Source organism: Neoarius graeffei, chromosome 2, assembly GCF_027579695.1.
Source record: "Neoarius graeffei isolate fNeoGra1 chromosome 2, fNeoGra1.pri, whole genome shotgun sequence".
NCBI classification, from domain to species: domain Eukaryota; kingdom Metazoa; phylum Chordata; class Actinopteri; order Siluriformes; family Ariidae; genus Neoarius; species Neoarius graeffei.
The window spans coordinates 103,210,974-103,229,909 of NC_083570.1; the positions used below are offsets into that span (position 1 = coordinate 103,210,974).

Below are 18,936 nucleotides of genomic sequence, written 5' to 3' on the forward strand. Positions count from 1 at the left end.
AGGCTTTTATTAATAATTCAAAGCAGGACATTGCAGTGATACACACACTTAACACATATGTAAGTGATCATTAAGAAGAAGAGTTGAGTTAAACTGAGGAGTGTGTGAGCTCACATGTTAATAACACAAATGAAATGATGAAAGTGGGACATTTGAGCAGTAAAGGCCACATGTAACACACAGTGAAGCAGTAGAAGGTGAGCTGAGTAAAGTGTGTGTGAGCTCACAGCTCTGAGCACTGCTCTGTGTTCACTCTGCCCACCACAGTAGGTTGGTTGTCTTTGGAGGCCTCACAGGTCACCACCTTGTTCCTCCACTGCTCCGGGTGGAGGCTCAGCGTGCTGCTCCAGCTGTAGAGGCCGTCCGCGTGCAGAACGGCGGTGCTGCGGCTCTCCCCCGAGCTCCAGCTGCTCCCATCAACCTTCCAGCTCAGTGTCCAGTCCGAGGGGAAGCCCTTGTCGGCCACACACATGAGTGTGACCTTCTCCTGCTGCAGCTCCACACTGGAGGGAGGCAACACCGTCACACTGGGCTGAGTGACACCTACACACACACACACACACACACACACACACACACACACACACACACACAGAGTTGAGACAGGAATGGACAGCTGTCAGTCACTCAGGCTTCGTTTCAGCTCACTGTGTGTTTCACTTCCCTTTATATCTTACAGAGCAGAACTGAGTTCAGTGGAGCATCACAAACGTTTCACACTCAATTCAAACACTTTTACATCTTAGATCTATAATCATTTATATTACAGTTCTCCCTGGACAGGAAAATTTAATTATACTGAGTATTCAGGAATTAAAAACATTAAATTCATTTTATAAAATGAATAAGCCACATTTGAAATAGAGAATGTTTACCACTTAAGCAAATTCAGTTTTGGTTTCTACATTTAAATCTGTTCATAGACTCACAGTCTCTAAGATATTAAATGTCGTTAAAATCATTCAATAAAAAAAAAGTCACCTGTAATTTGCACAATGATATCGACTTTGCTTTTAGACTTAAATTATAATTAACCACAAGCGCTATAATCAAATACATTTAAACTTTAAATTATAATAAACAACCAGCAGTATAATAAAAAGACATTTTTCAAACTTCTAAAATAATGGAAATTTGAGAAACAAAAGGATGTTACAAAAAATTCACATCTCACTGAGTGGATCTGGAGGAAAACTAAATGTAAAATATATTCTTTACACATTACAACATGAATCTGAACACACTCCATTTCAGTCATTAATCTGAACACACTCCATTTCAGTCATTAATCTGAACACACTCCATTTCAGTCATTAATCTGAACACACTCCATTTCAGTAATTAGTAAACAGGTTACTTACGGCCCACAGACAGTTTGGTTCCTCCACCAAAAGTGACCCACAGTGATACAAACAGGTTTAGCGGCCGTACAAAAACCCTGCTGCTCTAAACTCACTGCTCTCTCCATCCATTTAAACCTCTTATTACAAAACAGCTACAAAACACCAACTTCTGCTCACATCAGCTGATTAATACACTAACTCTCTGACTGTTTTACTACATTTTACTGTTTTTTTCTTTTAAAACACCAAGAGTGTCAATCTAAACTGAGGATGCAATTAGTGAGTGAGAAACACAAATAAATTACACAAAATAAAAGTTGAAATTTCACAAAATGTGGAATTGCAATTGCACAGGTTTTACCCAGAATGCCTCATGGAGTAAAAATGCTGATGTACTCATGAGAAATTTACAATATATGACTGAATGTGTGGAGCTAAAGTGAGAATAATTCCTCCACTGCTTCTGTAGACTGATAGAAAGTTATGATATGATATTTAAGTCCTACAATAATCTAAATATTAATTTACAGTCAAAAATATGAGTGTGTATTTACTCACTGCCAACATTGATGCTGCTTCTTCCACCATAAATCCACTACAGTGAGAAACTCATTAACATTCAGTACAAACACCATCCAGTGAAAGTTGAAGCTTCTCTCTCTAATTCACTTATTTATGCATCTTAGACCTCAAAGTGTTTTACAGAAAATCTCCATCTGACCCCACAAGTAAAATTCACACAATAACTCTGTAGTAGTGTGAGAATTACAGTAAGATTGGGGGAATGTGGTAAAGGTGTTTCCATACTTAGAGGACACTTTGCATTGGCAGCACATGCTTCAGTGCTCTGGGAGTGTTTATAGCGCTGTGACTTTAACACTTCATGACTGAGAGCTGCTGCTACAGCAACTTCACCCACAGCTACCATGACTTTGATCCCCGTCTTCATCTGGACACTGATCCTCTGGACTCAAGGTCAGACACGGCTTTGCCTTTTATATTTTAAACAAACTCGTCAAGACAATACATTTTTTCAGGTTTGTCTCATTATAATTTTTTTTTTTTCAGAATGCAGAGGTCAAGTCACAGTAACTCAGACTCCTGCAGTGAAATCTGCTCTTCCAGGAGAAACAGTCACCATCAAGTGTAGAACTAATCCCCAGGTGTACCAAGGTTGGGGTAATCAACCCTTACACTGGTATCAGCAGAAACCTGGAGAAGCTCCTAAACTCCTGATTAAACTTGCGAATCAGCGAGAGTCAGGTTTTCCAGCTCGTTTCAGTGGCAGTGGATCTGGATCTGATTTCACTCTGACCATCAGTGGAGTCCAGACTGAAGATGCAGGAGATTATTACTGTCAGAGTTTCCATTACATCAGTAGCACCAACCTGTTCACACAGTGTTATAGAGTCGTACAAAAACCTCCCTCAGTCAGATTGTAGAGAGACTGCACTGCTGCAGCTGGGAGAGACTGCAGGTGCTGAGTTGGAGGATGTGATACGACACAATGACCCTCTGTGGAGGAGAGGAACCACACCACACTAACTCACAACTCACATTAGAAATCTCTTAATCATCATCACACCACACTGCACACAGTCCATCACATCCACTACTGTAATATCAATAGTTATGTATTTTTCGAGCTTATTTGTCAGAACTGAAAAAAAGGTGGAAAAATGTCTCTCTTTTTTCAGCCTCTATCACTAATCCTGCCCCCATTTCAGTTTCTCTTTCTGACCAGATATCAGTTACTGTTATTATTCTGCTCTATGTCTTAGTTTCTATCTGTTGTCTTTTTCTTCTCTCTTTCCGGCACTCCTTCAATATGACCTTCTCCACATGCTTTCCAACACACCACAGTTTAAACTTTCTGGACCTGGTCTTCAGCCATTCTTCCTGAGCTCTAGGTATCAGCGTTACCCCACTCTACTTTTCAGATCATTACTTTGTATCTTGCATGCTTGTTCTCCCTGCCCTACCTGCCAGTATCTATTTATACCTCTCCCTCACTACCTGAATCCTCCACACTTTCTCCTCATCACCATCGATGGCAGTTCATCAGCTGAAACTAAACCTCAGCAAGACTGAGCTGCTGCATCTCTCTGTTGCTGCATCCACATGTCAGGACTTTGTGATCTCCCTGAAGAATCCTTGGATCACAACATCTGACAAGACAGGAAACCTTGAGGTAGTTCTGGACAACCAACAACCCTTCTCTCCTCATATTCCTAACCTGATTCCGTTATGCAGGTTTTTCATTTCGATCAGGAAAATTTGGGTAGTTCTATCCAATGAGGTCATTCAAGTGCTTGTTCAGTACTTTATTATCTTGACATTAGTCTACTGCATTCTACACAAGTTGAATCCACTTGTATTTGTACTTAGGACTGAAGAACAGCTCAGACCGTGGTAGCTCTGACTGGTGTATGGTCGATCTTCAGAGTCTCCGTGGACCAGCCAGAGCTTTTAAACTACTTTGGTTTGCTGAGAGAGCTCACTTCTCTTAATATCTCAGTTAGTCCATGTGGGAAAACCTAATGGCTACCGAGCTGACAGGTATACAGCCTCCTGACTCATTCAACAATGGATCTTTTGGATGGAAACTGCAAATTACCTCCATGTTTGTCAAGTTTCGTCAAACTCAATTTACTGAACTAACAACCACTATCTATACAGGACAAAACTTTCAGCACAATGGAAAAGACATTGCTGTTGTTTTTTCTCTCTTCATGCTGTTCTCCCTCACTCTCTCCTCCACATGACCAGCTTCTTCCAATCCTGATGATACCCTTGACCTGGAAGAAAATATATATAAAATCTCAATAAATGTACATGTAAACAGGTATTGCCCTGTCATCAACAAGCACAAATAAATCATAAATATATTAACTTTTGCCATTATAGCACAAACTGAGAATATCAGAATGAACAGAAGTGAATATATTATGTTTCTTTCCCACTGGACTACACTGAGATTCCTAGCTTTATACACACTGAATAATGGAGAAGAGAAACCTTTTTTGTCACATATATATTACAGCACAGTGATAATTCTTTACTTCATGTGTCCCAGCTTGTTAGGAAGCTGGGGTCAGCCATGATACAGCGCCCCTAAAGCAGAGAGGGTTAAAGGCCTTAATCAAGGGTCACTTGGCAGTGCTGAGGCTCGATCCCCTGACCTTCTGCTCTGTTACTCAGAGCCTTCAAGTCAAGTCAAGTCAAGTCAAGTTTATTTGTATAGCACTTTTAACAATAAACATTGTCGCAAAGCAGCTTTACAGAATTTGAACGACTTAAAACATGAGCTAATTTATCCCTAATCTATCCCCAATGAGCAAGCCTATGGCGACGGTGGCAAGGAAAAACTCCCTCAGACAACATGAGGAAGAAACCTCGAGAGGAACCAGACTCAAAAGGGAACCCATCCTCATTTGGGCAACAACAGACAGCCTGACTATAATATTAACACTTTTAACATGAGGACAGTTTCATTGATGTTATAACTCTTCATTGATGGAAATTTGAGTGCAAAACTGTTCATGATAACTGCAGTCCTAAAGTGAGCAAGACAACTGTAGTCCTCAGCCATAAAAGCATGACTGTAAGAGTCCAGAGCATCCTCCAGGTGTAACCCTCAACTGTCCTCATGGGGCCGTCCTTCACAGGAGCGGTGCGATAAAACTCCGACCAGACACAGGGCACCAGGATGGATCAAGCAGGTCCGAGGGGCAGAAGAGGCCAGCATCTCAATCCCAGGACCAACATGTAACTCAGAGGGACAGATTGGGGGGGGGGGGGAGAGAAAGAAAACACATGTTGTTAGGTATGCCCTAAAAATGACAAGTATTAAATCTGTGTGGTAGGCTCGCAGCCTTAACCACTGAACCACTACTGCAACACAACAGAGAAATGAAGCAGTTTCAAAGTGCATTTCCTAACTAGATACAATAACAATGATCCCTGAAAATACAGTATAGTAAAAAAAAAATACATGTACTGAATTTAGGTAAAATTATTCACCTTTTATTTTTACACACTTGTGCACATTTATATATGGAGACATTGTAACGTTGATTAGCGACGGCCACATTCACTTCAGTAAGACGTAGCGCAATACACAGATTTCCCATCCAGTTAATTTCTTTTCTTTTTTTTTTTTTAATCCCTGAATTCTAATTTGCTGTCTTATTGCTTTTATCCAAGGAGATATACATGAAAGTGTCTAAAGCATATCTTATGTTCCAGGAAGTTTGCATGATCAGGACCTTCAGGAGAAGAGACCGATCTCTCTCTCTCTCTCTCTCTCTCTCTGTCTGTACAATTGGAAGAGATTTTAGGTCTTGAATCAGACTCAGTGACTGCCTCGATATGTCATTCCCCCCATCAATCTGTCAACATTTTGTCTTTCAGTGCCTTCACTCCTGTCATAGTTTATGACTATTTTTATGTTTTCTCAGAGATCAGATTATTCTTCAGTATATTTAAAATGTACTTGTTAGATTTTTCATGAGTTTAGGCATATTCTTCCCAGTCAGAGAAATCAGAAGTAACAGTTCATTTGCATGAACAGTTCTGAGTCCCAGAATAGATCAACACTTTCAGCAGATGTTCATGGTTCTTCAGTCGAACTCACTCAAGCACAACACACAGCGCTGCACTCGACCTGCTGTTAAAGGTGCCGATCCAAATCACTGTCAAAGACACTTCACCACTGAAAAAGGAGACATGCTTTCCACATTTAAGCTTTATTTCAGTACAGATACACCACTGACTCCACTCCAGTCTTCTAAATATGTTTTAAAGTGTACACTTCTATTCTAGTGGACTTTACAGCGGCTCTTTCAGAACGAGGTGATCTGAGTGGTGTTGTGGTGGGAGACGGTACAGCCGAACACCTCGGACTCTTCCCAGCGTTCTTTGAAGAGGGTCAGGGTGCTGAAGGGTCCTTCTGTTCTTCTGTGCTGGTCAGAACCCCCTCGTTCACCTCGACACCATCCATGGTGCAGCTCAGCAGCGCCCCCTGTGGAGAATAGGCTGAGAGCAGGCAGAGCAGCGAGGCCGATCCTTCAGAGAGCTGCAGAGAGGAGGGAGGGAGCAGAGACATGGAGGAGTTCACCACCGGACCAGCTGGAGAACACACACACACACACACACAGAGTCAATGTGGTTATATTTACAGAACACAATTGTCTGATTAAATGTTTTTTTCATTGGTTAGTTTTCTTTGTCACTCTGGTGTTTAAACTCAGTGATGATTCAGTAAACCTGTCTGACTCTGGAGCACAGTGTACTGTACACACTGCAGGAGACTGGAGGAGAAATAACACCAAATGATGGATTAGTGATGAGATTCATCTCTCCAGTCAGAAAAAACAACAACATGATCCATAAAGATAGTAAGGAATGAACTTTTTATTGCTGCTCACCTCTAAATCTCCTCTGTAGTCAGTCTGAATCCTGATGGAATTAAAGTGAAAGACTCAACTTCTGTCATTTCTCTACTACATTTATACACCTGTAATTTCCAGGAAATCTCTCATTTTGACTTTCTGATCAGTGAAAGTTTAAACTTCTCTCTCTCTCACTCACTTTTATGCATAATAGATCTACAGTGGTGCTTGAAAGTTTGTGAACCCTTTAGAATTTTCTATATTTCTGCATAAATATGACCGAAAACATCATCAGATTTTCACACAAGTCCTAAAAGTAGATAAAGAGAACCCAGTTAAACAAATGAGACAAAAATATTATACTTGTTCATTTATTTATTGAGGAAAATGATCCAAAATTACATATCTGTGAGTGGCAAAAGTATGTGAACCTCTAGGATTAGCAGTTAATTTGAAGGTGAGATTAGAGTCAGGTGTTTTCAATCAGTGGGATGATGATCAGGTGTGAGTGGGCATCCGGTTTTATTTAAAGAACAGGGATCTATCAAAGTCTGATCTTCACAACACATGTTTGTGGAAGTGTATCATGGCACAACCAAAGGAGATTTCTGAGGACCTCAGAAAAAGCGTTGTTGATGCTCATCAGGCTGAAGAAGGTTACAAAACCATCCAAACACACCTCGTTTAACGCTTCAGCTAATTAACCGTGCTTGCTGAGTTGAGTGAGTGTGTTAGTGCAGGTAAAACATTAAAATGTGTAGGACAGGGGACACTCCTTACATCTAAAGTGCTAATGGTTAATGAACTTATTACTGATCAGGAGTTTAATGTACTTTGTTTAACTGAAACATGGATGAAGCCAAATGAATATAGAGCATTAAATGAAGTTAGTCCTCCTGGATACAGTTATATACACCTGCCTCGTCTAACTGGCAGAGGACGAGGTGGCCCAGTTATCCATAATGATTATCTACAACCTCGATTCCAAGAAAGTTGGGACAAAGTACAAATTGTAAATAAAAACGGAATGCAATGATGTGGAAGTTTCAAAATTCCATATTTTATTCAGAATAGAACATAGATGACATATCAAATGTTTATACTGAGAAAATGTATCATTTAAAGAGAAAAATTACGTGATTTTAAATTTCATGACATCAACACATCTCAAAAAAGTTGGGACAAGGCCATGTTTACCACTGTGAGACATCCCCTTTTCTCTTTACAACAGTCTGTAAACGTCTGGGGACTGAGGAGACAAGTTGCTCAAGTTTAGGGATAGGAATGTTAACCCATTCTTGTCTAACGTAGGATTCTAGTTGCTCAACTGTCTTAGGTCTTTTTTGTCGTATCTTCCATTTTATGATGCGCCAAATGTTTTCTACTGTATGGGTGAAAGATCTGGACTGCAGGCTGGCCAGTTCAGTACCCGGACCCTTCTTCTACGCAGCCATGATGCTGTAATTGACGCAGTATGTGGTTTGGCATTGTCATGTTGGAAAATGCAAGGTCTTCTCTGAAAGAGACGTCGTCTGGATGGGAGCATATGTTGCTCTAGAACCTGGATATACCTTTCAGCATTGATGGTGTCTTTCCAGATGTGTAAGCTGCCCATGCCACACGCACTAATGCAACCCCATACCATCAGAGATGCAGGCTTCTGAACTGGGCGCTGATAACAACTTGGGTCGTCCTTCTCCTCTTTAGTCCGAATGACACGGCGTCCCTGATTTCCATAAAGAACTTCAAATTTTGATTCGTCTGACCACAGAACAGTTTTCCACTTTGCCACCATCCATTTTAAATGAGCCTTGGCCCAGAGAAGACGTCTGCGCTTCTGGATCATGTTTAAATACGGCTTCTTCTTTGAACTACAGAGTTTTAGCTGGCAACGGCGGATGGCACGGTGAATTGTGTTCACAGATAATATTCTCTGGAAATATTCCTGAGCCCATTTTGTGATTTCCAACACAGAAGCATGCCTGTATGTGATGCAGTGCCGTCTAAGGGCCCGAAGATCATGGGCACTCAGTATGGTTTTCCAGCCTTGATCCTTACGCACAGAGATTCTTCCAGATTCTCTGAATCTTTTGATGATATTATGCACTGTAGATAATGATATGTTCAAACTCTTTGCAATTTTACACTGTCGAACTCCTTTCTGATATTGCTCCACTATTTGTCAATGCAGAATTCGGGGGATTGGTGATCCTCTTCCCAGCTTTACTTCTGAGAGTCGTTGCCACTCCAAGATGCTCTTTTTATACCCAGTCATGTTAATGACCTATTGCCAATTGACCTAATGAGTTGCAATTTGGTCCTCCAGCTGTTCCTTTTTTGTACCTCTAACTTTTCCAGCCTCTTATTGCCCTTGTCTCAACTTTTTTGAGATGTGTTGCTGTTATGAAATTTCAAATGAGCCAATATTTGGCATGAAATTTCAAAATGTCTCACTTTCAACATTTGATATGTTGTCTATGTTCTATTGTGAATACAATATCAGTTTTTGAGATTTGTAAATTATTGCATTCCGTTTTTATTTACAATTTGTAATTTGTCCCAATTTTTTTGGAATCGGGGTTGTATTCGGCCTGCTGTGGTAGTGTGATTATCTTTGCATGAACCAAACAATGGTGCAGTCTAAGCTGATGAAGTTTTTTGGGCAGTCTTCTCTAAGCACTGAAGGTGATTTACGGGCTGAAACAGCGACGGTCGAAGCACACTCAGAGCCCCTACTGTCCCCGAGCACATTGGACAGGGTTAGTAATACAGAGGTCAGTAAAAAGCGCCAAAGTGAAAATGCTGTCAGCCGGCAAGGGACTGAAGGCAGCTACATTTTGGGAGGCATAGTGTGTTGAGTCCCCTTGCTGAACGTATGATGTAATACGCTGTCATTCTGTGTTCAGTTTGTAAATTATCGCGAAATTCGGATTCCTTCATAGTTGTTTGTTCCCAGACTCTTCTCCACGCTGTTCAATTGTAAATCAAGTTTTGTGTTGAAGTAAAGGGGTAAAGGGAATCCTAAAAGCTCTTTTGAACAATTCCATACTAAAATAAACTTAAATAAGCTCAAACTAAAGAGGTTGATTTTATCTTGATGGTGCACAGGGCGCCCAAAATCAAGAACTTTCTTATAAGAGGCTGGAGTGGAGCTTAAATTTTATATGTAATGGAGAAGCCTAGCTGTATCTGTACAAATGTTTGAATTGTGTCAGTGTGGTTGGTATAAACCTCTATTACTTCCACTTTGATAAGTCAGTAACAAAGAAAAATTACAGCCTAAGTGAAGACAAAAAAAGAAAAAGTGAAGAATACTGCTTTGACATGATTTTTCAAGGAAAAAAGTGGAGAATATTTTTCAGAACCCATGGGGAATGCTGCTAAAGCCACCAGTTATTCTCACTGAGATGTAATAAAATTGAAATCAAATTAATTGGGGAAATGAAACGAATTTAAAATGGGTACCCAACAGGTTATCAGTCAGAAGGTGCAGGCCTGTATCGACACTTCTGGGCGTAGTCACCTGAAGCGCCTGCTTCACGCAATATCTCACTCGTGTCTCCCTTTCTTCTCCCTCATGTTGTTCTCTCCCTCACGCACACCTTCCTGTTTCTTGCTGACCTCTCACCCCAACTGCTGACTCGATCCACGTTCAAGATAAGTAAATTTAAACTAACTTATTTATTATTAAATGTCAAGGATGTTACCACATTATGAAAGACATGAAATTAAAATTTTAATAATGATGCATCAATAAATAAATGAACTGATAACAAAATTTCCATTGGGCTACAACTCTGTAGTAGTGTGAGAATTACAGTAAGATTGGGGGAATGTGGTAAAGGTGTTTCCATACTTAGAGGACACTTTGCATTGGCAGCACATGCTTCAGTGTTCTGGGAGTGTTTATAGCGCTGTGACTTTAACACTTCATGACTGAGAGCTGCTGCTACAGCAACTTCACCCACAGCTACCATGACTTTGATCCCCGTCTTCATCTGGACACTGATCCTCTGGACTCAAGGTCAGACACTGCTTCATACTGTATTTTATCTCTTCAATGATCTGTTCATACAAAAACACAGTTTCAATTATGTTTAAATTTGATATTGCATTTATATATATATATATATATATATATATATATATATATATATATATATATATATATATATATATATATATATATATAAAACATTTTTTTTTCAGAATGCAGAGGTCAAGCCACAGTAACTCAGACTCCTGCAGTGAAATCTGCTCTTCCAGGAGAAACAGTCACCATCAACTGTAGAACCAGTCAGGCAGTGGCTAAGGACTCATCTGGTGACCGGTTATTCTGGTATCAGCAGAAACCTGGAGAAGCTCCTAAACTCCTGATTAAATATGTGAATCAGCGACAGTCAGGATTTCCAGCTCGTTTCAGTGGCAGTGGTTCTGGATCTGATTTCACTCTGACCATCAGTGGAGTCCAGACTGAAGATGCAGGAGATTATTACTGTCAGAGTTACCATTCCATCTCTGGCTACTGGTTCACACAGTGTTATAGAGTCGTACAAAAACCTCCCTCAGTCAGATTGTAGAGAGACTGCACTGCTGCAGCTGGGAGAGACTGCAGGTGCTGAGTTGGAGGATGTGATACGACACAATGACCCTCTGTGGAGGAGAGGAACCACACCACACTAACTCACAACTCACATTAGAAATCTCTCAATAATCATCACACCACACTGCACACAGTCCATCACATCCACTACTGTAAGATCAATAGTTTCCCAGGTCTCTCAGTCGTGGTGTTACCTGTCACACCTGAAACATCTTTAGAAAGAAGAACAGCTTTAGAGATAACAGATCCGTATCTGCACTGCTGGCTGGTTGTGATATTGAATACGGGCTAAATCCAATTTTACTCCTCATCTCTGACTTGCTGTTACTATTAGGAAGCCATTAGAGATGAGCCTTATAACACTCAATGTGACAGTGAGTCTCATTATATAAGCATAAATAAGACATACACACTCATTAAAATACACAAAGACATCAAGTTTAAATCCAGTGATTAATGTCTGTAATTTTTCTTGCTGTTTGAGGAACCATGTGTTTGATCAGTGTTCATGGTGTCCTGACATTGACTACCTCACAGGTTCCTAACCCTGGTTTACCCCTTGTCCACCCCAGGACCCCCTGTCTTGCACATTTCAGCACTTTCCCTGCTCTCAACACACCTCATTTAACGTTTCCACTAATTAACAGTGCTTGCTGACTTGAGTGAGTGTGATGGTGCAGGTAAAATAGTAAAATGTGCAGGTCAGGGGACACTCTAGGACCAGGGACAGGAAGCTGTGGACATTAAAATAAACACTAGTTCCATACTGATAGGGGTGGCATTAGGGGGGGAAGTTAGGTCTATTCTTAGGGCCAAGCACTGTCTAGGGGCCCTCAGAGGACAATATTATTATGTGCAAGTTAATTTAATAAATTTTTTTTAATAATGTTGTCTCTTAAAATGAGCACATATAACAATCTTCTGGTTTGATTTTCCATTTTCTGCAAAATTATTAGACTAGATAGTCTTTATATTTCACCCTGTCCCTATTCATTACATGGTACAGTCTTGCATAGGCAGAGCCAGAGCATGACACCACGTTAGGTTTGTTGTTTTCAAATCAAGCACTAAAGTAAATTGCCCATGATATAAGAAGAATTGATGGTGAGTCATCACTAGATTGAAACCATCATGAAGAAGTCGGGTTACCAGAAATGTAAAGAGAGGCAGCAGAAAGCTGAGAGAGAGAGAGAGAGAGAGAGAAAGGACTGACAGTTAGGCACCCAGTTTTTCTCGAAGAAAGGTAGACGATATGTTTATTCACTCTTTTTCCTTTAGTGGCTATTAACCTCACATGCTAATGTTAATGCTACAGAAGATTATTATTGTGGCTTAACCACTTTTTGGATGATCAAGCTAACAACTTAATTTCCAATGCAGTGTCGATTTTCTTAAATATTTCATAGGTTACCTTTATTGCCACTGAAAATGAGATTGGTAATGAATGTAATTTTGGTCTGCAAAGAGCTCAGTGAATTTTTCAGTCCACTGTATGGCTAGTTAGACAAGACTATACAGCTATACAGCTAACACTAGACAAGATCGGTCCAGTTTTGGATGAAAAGAGGAATTCCAGACTGACCTATGTCAATGCACCCAACCCACTGAATGAAGCAACCATGAAAAAAGCTTGTGCCAATGCACAATGCATTCTCAGAGAGACACAGAGGGAGTTCTGGGACAACGTTTGTGAAAATGTTCAGAGTTGCGATGACTGTGGTGACATTGCGGATTCCACGCGGCCCTGAAGTTTGTTCTAGGGCCATCACCTCGACTGACTGCGCCTTTGAAAGACTCCGATGGTAACATCTTGTTGGAGAAACCTGTTCAACTCAAACGCTAGGTTGAGCACTTCAGCTCTCTCTACAGCAACCCCGTACCTTTTGATGAATCCGCGCTGGACTGCATAGAACAACTCCTGGAATTGAAGTAACTTGATGAAGATCCCACCTTGCAAGAAATTGAGAGCGCCCTAAAGGACATGAAACGAGGCAAGGCACCTGGGAGTGATGGTATACCTCCAGATCTTCTTAAACTTGACATCCCTGTCTTGAAAGAATACCTGCTCAACCTGTTGTTATCATGCTGGTGTGAAGGACACGTCCCACAGGATCTCAAAGACGCAAAGCTGGTGACCCTCTTCAAGAACAAGGGGTCTAGACAAGTCTGTGACAACTATAGAGCCATTGCTTTGCTCAGTCTGGTCGGTAAACTCTTCGTCAGTATAATTCTGAAGAGATTACAGGTTCTTGCAGACAGAATTTATCCTGAATCCCAGTGTGGCTTCCGAAGGCATCGATCCACCATCGACATGGTCTTCACTCTCCATCTGCTTCAGGAGAAATGCATTGAGCAAAACAAACCTTTACTTGCTGTTTTCATAGACCTAGCCAAAGCCTTTGACTTGGTCAGCTGTGAAGGCCTGTATCTGGTACTATACAAGTTAGGCTGTCCACCTAAATTCCTAGCTATCATCAAAGCACTTCATGACGGAATGTCTGCTTGCATAGATTTTGATGGTGACCTCTCAGAAGCCTTCACAGTGAATTGTGGAGTTAAACAGGGATGCGTGATGGCTCCAACTCTGTTTGGCATCTTCTTATCCACCCTGCTACATATCACTTTTCCAAACCCTGAAGGCATCGCCCTCAGCACCCAGAGCGATGGCAAACTTTTCAATCTTGCGTGCCTCAGGGCAAAGTCGAAAACCAGCACAGTCCTGATATACGAACTAATTTTCGCTGATGATGCCATGTTTTGCTCTCATAGTGTAGCCAAGCTACAAGGTACATGTGACGCATTCAGCAATACCTGTGACAAATCTGGCCAAATAATTAGTGTGAAGAAGACGGTTGCCTTCTCAATAAATGCACCCCCTCCTCACATCACCATCAATGAGAGCCCTCTTGACACGGTTGAAGACTTCCGTTACCTAGGTTCCATGGTCTCATCTTCTGGAAATCTAAACTGTTAAGTTAACTCATACATTGGCCAGACTGCCTATCTGTTTGGGAAACTGGAAAGTTATGTTTGGGACAACAAGTGTCTTACAGTCCATACCAAAGTGCACATATACCAAACTTGCGTACTGTCCGCTCTGCTCTACGGTAGTGAGACATGGGCTTCTCATGCCCACATTGAAAGGAAACTTAACAGTTTCCAACTTAGATGCCTCAGAAAGATCTGTGGGGTTACATGGATGGATAAAGTTCCAAACTTGGAGATCCACAAAAGATGTGGCACCACAAGCCTGTATCCAATCCTGAAACAACATAGGCTGGATTGGTTGGGCCATGTGTCCCGCATGGCCCACTCTCGTCTCCCCCACCAAATTTTGTACGGTCAGCTTGCAGGTGGCAAATGTGACAGGGGGCATCCAAAGCTTTGCTTCATTGACGTTTGCAAGCGTGACCTGAAATTATTCGACATCAGAGCTGATTGGGAGAAGCTTGTCCAAGATCATATTTCTTGGCGGCACAAGCTCCACCAAGGTGCCAAAAAACTTGAAAATGATCTGGTGACAAAGGAGTCTGACAGAAGACATAAGAGACATGAACCTTGTCAAACAACGGAATTCATCTGTGAAACCTGTGGCAAGCTCTGTAAGAGTCGAGCTGGGCTAGTTGCCCACAGTCATGACCATCGGTGCTGAGCAGACCATCCAACAGGACGTAAAAGACTTTGATGATACACCTAGTGCGCCACCTAAGTTAAGATGCATGCTAATAACTAGCTTGTTCACTAATGACATCTGCACTCAACATGCACAGATGCAGCCTCAGGATTAGGGAACCCTGCCTTAACCCCCCTCCCAGTTGAAGCAGAAGGAGGTGAGCAGTGTATTATTGATAATGTATTTACAGAGAAATCTATGAATAATGGATGGCATGGTGGTGTAGTGGTTAGCATTGTTGCCTCACAGCAAGAAGGTCCTGGGTTTGAGCCCATTAGCCAACAAGGGCCTTTCTGTATGGAGTTTGCATGTTCTTCCCACATGTGCATGGGGTTCCTCCAGGTGCTCTGGTTTCCCCCACAGTCTAAAGACATACAGGTTAGGCTAATCGGTGGCTCTAAATTGACCATATATGTGGGTGTGAATGGTTGTTTGTCTCTATGTGTCAGCCCTGCGATGACCTGGTGACTTGTCTCGGGTGTACCCTGCCTCTTGCCCGTAGTCAGCTGGGATAGGCTCCTGCGACCCTGTACAGGATAAGCTGCTACAGAGAATGGATGGATCAATGGATCTGTGAATAAAGTGCTTTGGGGTTAAGGCTCATGCAGACTGATTTTTAGTATTTTATGCTGCATTTACCAAGTGAGCAGCTAGCTATATCAAGCAAGTACAATTTTAGCTGAGAACGTTCATATAGAAATTCCAGTAATGAAATGGACAACTGGCATATGACATGAACAAAATCTGGCTAAAAAGACTGTTAGATAGCTTGACTTACGATGTAAAGGGAATAATGCCATTGTCACTTTTAAGATCATAAATTTGTTTCCCTTTTTGATCAACTAATGTTACTAACCAAGCATGCAGCTCATTCCATCCAAATGTTCGTAATGCATACATATGGTCCTCAAAACATGCTGTGTTAGTACAATTATATGACAGATTCAGAATTATGTACCTTATGGATAGTTTGGAGCCAAGGCCCTCTTCAAGCCATGATGCAGCCCGAGAGGAGGCCAGAGATATTCAAAAAGAAGAAGAGGATAAGAATGACAGTGCAAGTAGTGACAGCAACACAGATGAGGAGGAGGAAGCAGTGAAGAGCAAAGAACAAAGTGAGGCTGAGATCAGGGACATTTCAGTCACTGAGTCACATACACTGGTTTCAGAACTAGATGATCTGCTGTCAGTTGAGCCAGGCTTGTGGCCAGCAAAATTAAGCGACAGTGACAGGGCAACTATTGTTAGAAAATTGGCAACAAGGGAAGACAAAGAAATACCCAAAGATTCAGAGGGAAAGCCATTTCCAGACTACTTGAAATACCTCAAGGCATCAAACAGCAGAGAAAAGGTTAAAAGGGACTGGTTAGTTCATAGTGACAGTGCAAATGCTCTTTTTTGCATTCCTTGTGCTCTTTGTTCACATGGATTAAAAAGGCCTTCTCATAGCGCTCTGAATAGTGACCACGGGTACAAGATGTGTGATGTTAAGTGGTGCTGCATGTACATTGCTGGAGTGCACAGATTGATGCTGATTAACATGTAGCAAAACCTGATGTCATTGAGGCCCTTGGTTCCATCCTCAGCTCATGCAGTCTCACAAGTGAGGCTAGACCTGAAGCTGTTGGTCTAAGGAAGTACTTTATGTTGTTTGATGTCATTGTACTTCTGACCATTTGGATGAAAGTATTGCAATGTATTGATGACAGAAATGTGATGCTCTAGGCAAGAAAAATATCACTTGAGGTGGAGGCAGCCAGTGTAAATGCACTCTAAGATGTGATGCAGGCTCTTAGAAATGGATGGGATTCTCTCCTCTCTGAGGCATCATTGATTGCTAATCAAATGGGGGTTCCACCTCAGTTTAGAAAAGAACTCAGCCATGAGAAGAAGAGAAAGAGGTTCCAGGATGAGACCTCAGAGGAAGCAGGTCAGGAAGACAGAGCAGAAACATTTCGAAATACTGTATTTTTCACTGCCCTGGAGCAGATAATAAGTGACTTGGACACTTGGTTCCAAACCACAGCAAATATTCTCGAAGAATTTGCAGCCACACATAAAGTTGGGCAGATAAGTGACAGTACTGTTTCTTCTCTGTGTTGGCCACTGATAATTAAGTACACAAGGGACCTCACACCTCAGTTTGAGAATGAAATCAGGCATCTTATTCAATATTTTCTGCTACTTTCCACTCTGACTGCACCTGTCTTTCTCTCCTAAATGCAATTTACAAATTGCAACTCCAGAGCATTTTTGGAGAGGGTTGCATTGCCCTTAGGATTTTTTGCACACTCCCATTTACTGTTGCTGGTAGAGAAAGGGTATTTAGTAAGCTGAAACTGATCAAGAGCTATCTGAGATCAACAATGGCTCAGGAGAGGCTGAATAATCTTGCAGTCCTTTCAATCAAAAGCAAGTTGGCTCTGCCACTTGACTTTAAAGACTTGATCAACGATTTTGCTACCAAGGAGGTTCAGTGTTTGTCTTTTGGAATTTGAATCCTTGGTGTTAAAAATATTCTCGCGCTTCTGTTGTCGATGCACCCATTTGCAGGCAGCATGGTATGACCAAATTGTTGATGTAAAATTTATGAGCGTGTTAAATAAATGTTCCCCTCTGTTGCACAACAAAGCACATAAGCCACTTTAAAAATGTATGTAGAGTATGTACAGTGGTTATCTAGCTCATTGTTGTTATTGTTCAAGTCTTTATTTAATAATTTATTTAATGTATAATTTAATTTATTTAATCACTTGATGAATGTTGAGTTTTTCTCACTGGATTGTGGATTACTGTATTTCCAGTTTTTTTTTTTTTTTTTTTATTAAATTGGAACAGCCAAGAAAAAAAAAAACGAATCATGTAATTTTCTTCTCTGAATTAAATAATTATTCATCAACCTAGAAATGTAACTGCATATAATGGGTCAGTACATGAAGGAGACATCAGGATAAATTTGGAAATCTGTTTGAGACACCAAGGCCAGCCTACACGAAGTTTATACTTATCTACGAGCTCCAGCCTGGGGAGGTCTCGAACTAAAGACTGACACTGAGGGGTGAAAAGTAATATCAGGGTATGGACCTTGTGCGTGTGACGTCATGGTCACGTGATTATCTGTTTACACCACCATATTGGGGATCATGCTTTCGCAAGTTTGATCGTGATACCCGCTGTCGCGATGTCTTCTTCTCAAGTCTGCCTCTCGACTTATGCTGAATCCCTGGATATCACAGCAAAAAATCATTATAGAGATAAGATTGCTGCCTTAGGGGTCGACCCATATATGATTAGTAAGGGTGAAACCAAATCTGCACTTGATTGTTCAAGTAATGAGCTGCCAGACGTAAGTTACCCCGATGTATATCATTACCTAATCAACACACCAGGGGGTTACAGTGGTCAGTCACTAAAAGCCTACAAGTCACTAGAAGCTTACAGATATTTCTCCTCAGGATGGGTACGGAACGTGCTAGTTCATATGCGTGAAAAGCGTTTTGTTATTTCTTCACAGGTGCGTACCATACATTGACTTTTCAGAATAGATCTTATTTGCATATCGCTATTATCGAATCATGTAGCATGATACTGTTTTTGAATTAGTAGTAGTACTAACTATTGTGTATAGATATTACTACATCTACTACTAGTTTTAGTAATGGCAATGTAGAATGCCACGAGTCAGGGACTTAGGAAACATGAAAATTGAAAATGCACAAGTGTATCATGTTTATTACAAAAATGTATATTATTTATGCGTTATACTGAAACAGTTAATGTTACAGGGGTAGAAGCCACTTGCCTGACACGAAATGTTGGGCACACAATCTCGAGTGTTCGCTTGGTTCCCAGTCAACACGTTTAAAGGCAGCAATCCACTTCTTCCTCCGCTCTTGATCAGCGGGGAACCGGTAAAATGATAAA

At 41.1% G+C, this 18,936-nt stretch overlaps 1 gene segment (V, D, J or C); it reads right to left on the reverse strand.

Annotated features, from left to right (window-relative positions):
• Nucleotides 1–223: 223 nt before the first annotated feature.
• Nucleotides 224–13,148, reverse strand: LOC132870422 (Ig kappa-b4 chain C region-like). The segment is given in 4 exon segments: nucleotides 224–543; nucleotides 1,362–1,446; nucleotides 6,331–6,473; nucleotides 13,109–13,148. Coding segments are annotated over 4 exon segments (588 nt in total).
• Between the last annotated feature and the right edge of the window lie 5,788 nt (nucleotides 13,149–18,936).